At 32.0% G+C, this 4,496-nt stretch overlaps 1 protein-coding gene across 1 annotated transcript; it reads left to right on the forward strand.

Annotated features, from left to right (window-relative positions):
• Window positions 1-218: 218 nt before the first annotated feature.
• On the forward strand, window positions 219-1,546 carry LOC118756801 (putative nuclease HARBI1; the record flags this gene model as incomplete). The annotated part of the gene is made up of 4 exons (XM_036491541.1): window positions 219-691; window positions 761-1,093; window positions 1,151-1,295; window positions 1,352-1,546. Coding segments are annotated over exons 1-4 (901 nt in total), but the record flags the coding sequence as incomplete, so codon positions are not given.
• Between the last annotated feature and the right edge of the window lie 2,950 nt (window positions 1,547-4,496).

Here is a 4,496-nt window from a genome sequence, read left to right on the forward strand (position 1 = left end):
ATTTTCAGCCTCTCACTCGACCAAATGAGTAAAATCCAGCTGGGTAGACTATATTTGATAGAGAAAAAAATTGCCGCCACAAATAGAGTTAGTATATTTTGAGTGTGTTCTTGTTTTGGTGGAAATTACTCTTCGTCTCAGTACTCATTTGCACTAATTGTTATGGATCATGAATAAGTACACTAATTTTATTATTACTAAAAGCTGTAGTGCGATTCACTACTCTATTTTAACAACACTTGTTATCGTTATATCAACTAAACAACAATTTTATCGATTTTGCTATTCAGAAAACGTTTCCTTAACAACACCGGCCTTCGAAAAATCAGCTGTTATCGTTTACGATTCGGCTATTGCTAAATTGTCGACATCTCAATTGGAGTTGTCAATTTTGTGTTAGCGTAAATATCTAAACAAATAAAAGTAACTTAATACGAAAAAAAGGAGTAAATACAAATTAGAGATGGCTTTCGAATTTGTAGCGTTAAGCTTGTCTCAAAACGAGCCAGAGACAAATTTTTCAACGGTGGATCGGCGTTTTCTGCGGGATATTGATAATCCCCTAGAACTCCCACCTTCAGAGTTCCGGAAGCTTTACCGTGTGCGTCCAGGCATGGTGGCGGACGTGGTTGAACGGCTGGAAGACCTTTTAAAAGGTTCACGAATTACAGCGATATCGGCTGAAAAACAGGTAAAGCATTAAATATTTACTTTTAATAAAGTTTTACATGTGTCAATAAATTCACTTTTGTTTTGAAAGGTTCTGTGCGCTTTGCGATTCTACGCCACGGGATGTTATCAACGGCCCGTGGGGGAACAATGGGGAATTTCACTGAGTCAGTCATCAACCAGCCGCTGCATACACAAGGTAACCGAAGCCATCAATAGCCGCTTATTCTTGTCGGAAGTGAAGTTCCCCATGACCCAAATAGAACGTCAAGCTGCCAAGGAAGCGTTTTCCTTAGCTCCTGCGCCTTTTGTCGGAGGAACCATCGGGGCGATCGACTGCACCCACATATCCATTTTGGGTCCTAAAAATAATGAGGAAGCATACGTTAATCATCATGGATATCACTCCATAAATGTGCAAATGGTAAGCAAAGCATTTGAAATGAAGTATAGTGTTAATTGTTTATTGTGTTTGCTATAGATATGTGACCCAAATCTTAAAATCCTGAACGTGAATGCCAGGTATCCGGGAGCAAGACATGACTCCTATATTTGGAGCTCTTCCGCTGTGCGACAAGTCATGCAGCGAGCGTTTGAAAATGGAAACCGCAATATGTTTTTGATTGGTATTTATTTTTGTTAATTTATTTTAAAATATAATACTAAAAGATGTTTCTTTAAGGGGATTCTGGATACCCATTAGAGCCATGGCTCATGACTCCTTTACCCAACCAGCCAGAAGGGTCACCAAAATTTCGGTACAATGAAGCGCTCTGCAAGGCACGGAACCCGATTGAGAGACTCTTTGGCGTCCTTAAAGGAACGTGGCGATGCCTATCACAACAAAGGGTTCTGTTGTATGGCCCCGCTTTCGCTGGTAAAGTCGTTAACGCGTGTGCAGCCCTTCATAACATTCGTTTAAGTGAGCGGTCAATTAGCGATCCTATTGAAAATTTTTCAACAGATTTTGAGAATTCTGACAGAATTTTCGAAAGCCCAAATGCATCATCTTCCACTGCAAAACGTGTACAAGAAAGATTGATTACAAACTTCTTTTCCTAAAATTTGTATGATTACACTTCTAAGGGCCGTTTTCTGAAGTAACCTTTAACTTGAAAGCTCACTATATATTTAAAGGTTGGATTAAAAATAAAGCTATGTCTAAAGTTAAGCATTTCTATTATCGGTTTTTGACGTATGTATGTTTCCTGGTTGTAAATCAATTTAAAACCGACAAAAAAATGATTTACTTTAGACACTATCATAAACTTTAATGCAACCTTTAAATATAAAGTGAGCTTTAAAGTTACAGGCTACTTGAGAAAACGGCCATAACAGGTCAAAAAATTAAAGCTTAGAATCAAATATTTATAAGTACATACTTTATTAAAAATGTAAATATCACACGGTATTTTTGCCTTAATGGTATATTAAAATTAAGCACACTAGATCATAAGCTTTCTTCTTATTTCTTATGTTAAATTTTCCCCTGAATCCAAACATGCAGTCAGAGATTTAGAAAGTAAATCCGTTTCGAGGTATATATAAATTTCGGTTTTTTGAGAACTGAAACAAGTTCACTCATTGAATTTAAATTTCTTTTTATACCAGTAAAGCTTTTACATTTGCTATCATTTATTTCAACATTATTGATTTATAGCCAAATTTGAATATGCATGTTGGCATAGATGATAGCAAATTTAACAAGCTTCACTAGTAAAAAAAGAAATTTACATTCAAATTTATATATACCTCGACAACGGATTTACTTTCTAAATCTCTGACTGCATATTTGTATTCAAGGACAAATTTTACATAAAAAAAGATGTTAAAACGCCACAGGCCAGATTTCTTGTAAACTGTTATTATCAATTAAATTTAAAAATTTATTTTTGAGCTTTAGGTCGTATGTTAAATAAAACATTAAAGGATTTCTGTTTTATTGGTTTTTTATTTTTATTTTGGTCGATATTTCAGTCTCAAGGCATCTTCAGGCGAAATATCGACCAAAATAAAAATAAAAAGTTAATAAAGCAGAAAAACCTTTAATGTTTTATTTAACATACGGCCTATAGCTCAAAAATCAATTATTAAATTATTTTCAACGGTCAATAATCAACGCAATCATTATCAATTAAAGGAAAACTTTTTAAATGATTTTTTAAAATAAAAAGGAAAATGAAAACTCAAGCAAAAATGTATTAATCCATTCAAAAACATAAGTATATAAGTTAAATAAACGCAATTACAATATTCATATGTATTCAATCATTTCAGTTAGTGACATTTTGACCATTTTGTGTATACAGTTTGAAATGTGGGCTTATATGCTGCTTGTGATATCATGAGCTAGACTTTTATAAAAAATTAGTTTCTCCTCGGCCACAGCGACTGTATATGTATGTATGTATGTATATCGAGAGCTTATATTCAATACCCTCCATCAGCATTTTTCACAACAAGTTTTGCTCACGTAAATAGCACACTTTTATTTTTTACAATATTCACAATGTTTTACTTGATAAATTTTTTTATATTCAACAATTATATTCAACAATTTTATTGAGCTTGGGGCCGTTTTTTATGAAAAACTATTGTGGAAAAGCAACAATAATTTATAAAAATGATAGAAGTGATAGCTATTTCGGAGATCACCACATCTCATTAGACTTCTTCAGTTGGGATTCGATCCAACGACCCCAGCTGACTCAGCCAGTTGCCTAAGCACTGTGATTGTTGCTTTTCCACAATAGTTTTTCATAAAAAACGGCCTCAAGCTCAATAAAGTTGTTGAATAAAAATCAAAAATTTCATCAAAATTTTCAACTTTTTTTCAGAACTTTAGAAACTTACTGGGTATGCAGTTTTGTTGCTTATTAAATTTTAGGACAATAATGTGGAGGTTTGAAAGTTCTGAAAAATCCCGTTGAATTTTGAGAATTTTTTGTCGGGTGTTACGCATTTTCTTCCTTTTAAAAATATATTTTTTCATGCGTTGTATGGAAGAAAATGCGTAACACCCGACAAAAAATTCTCAAAATTCAACGGGATTTTTCAGAACTTTCAAACCTCCACATTATTGTCCTAAAATTGAATAAGCAACAAAACTGCATACCCAGTAAGTTTCTAAAGTTCTGAAAAAAAGTTGAAAATTTTGATAAAATGTTTGATTTTGTTAAATTTTTCTGAACTGTGCACAAAGTTTTAAATTTTGACTTAATTGGTATATGTTATAGATTTTACTATATTTGTATATAAAATTTTTCAAGTAAAACGTTGTGAATCTTGTAAAAAAATTGTTATCAAAATAATTTACTAAAAACTTCCACAGCTTTAAAATTAAATGCACATTCAGGTACTTTATTCACAGAATTTTGTATGTAGTGTTGAATAAAAATATTTAATTTAAAAACATTAACTTAAAAAATAAAGAGAAAAATTAAATAAATACAAAAGAGATCAATTCAGTCTTAAAAAAATAACTACGCTGTTGGCCTGATACTTAGAAATCCGAGTTCACAAGTTTTTTTATTTTTTCTTTATTTGTTTTAATTTATTTTAGGAAAAAACCATAAAGCAAAGTTGTTAACTTGTACATGATTTATAAAAATTCGAAGAATTTCGGAAAGTCGTCAATATTTCAAACTTTTTAATCAGAATTTCTGGAAAAAATTCGTCTGTTTTATAATCTATTAAATTTTGATATAAACTGTGTAACTTTTAAGTAACTCAAAAATCTCATTGATTTTTGAGATTTTTTTTTCGCTGACGTTGTTGTGCATTTTCTTCCATACGAAGTATGTTCGAACATTCTTCTATATAGTAGA

This window comes from Rhagoletis pomonella, unplaced genomic scaffold, assembly GCF_013731165.1.
Source record: "Rhagoletis pomonella isolate Grant_MI unplaced genomic scaffold, Rhpom_1.0 Rhpom_scaffold_12193, whole genome shotgun sequence".
In the NCBI taxonomy this organism is placed as follows: Eukaryota; Metazoa; Arthropoda; class Insecta; order Diptera; family Tephritidae; genus Rhagoletis; species Rhagoletis pomonella.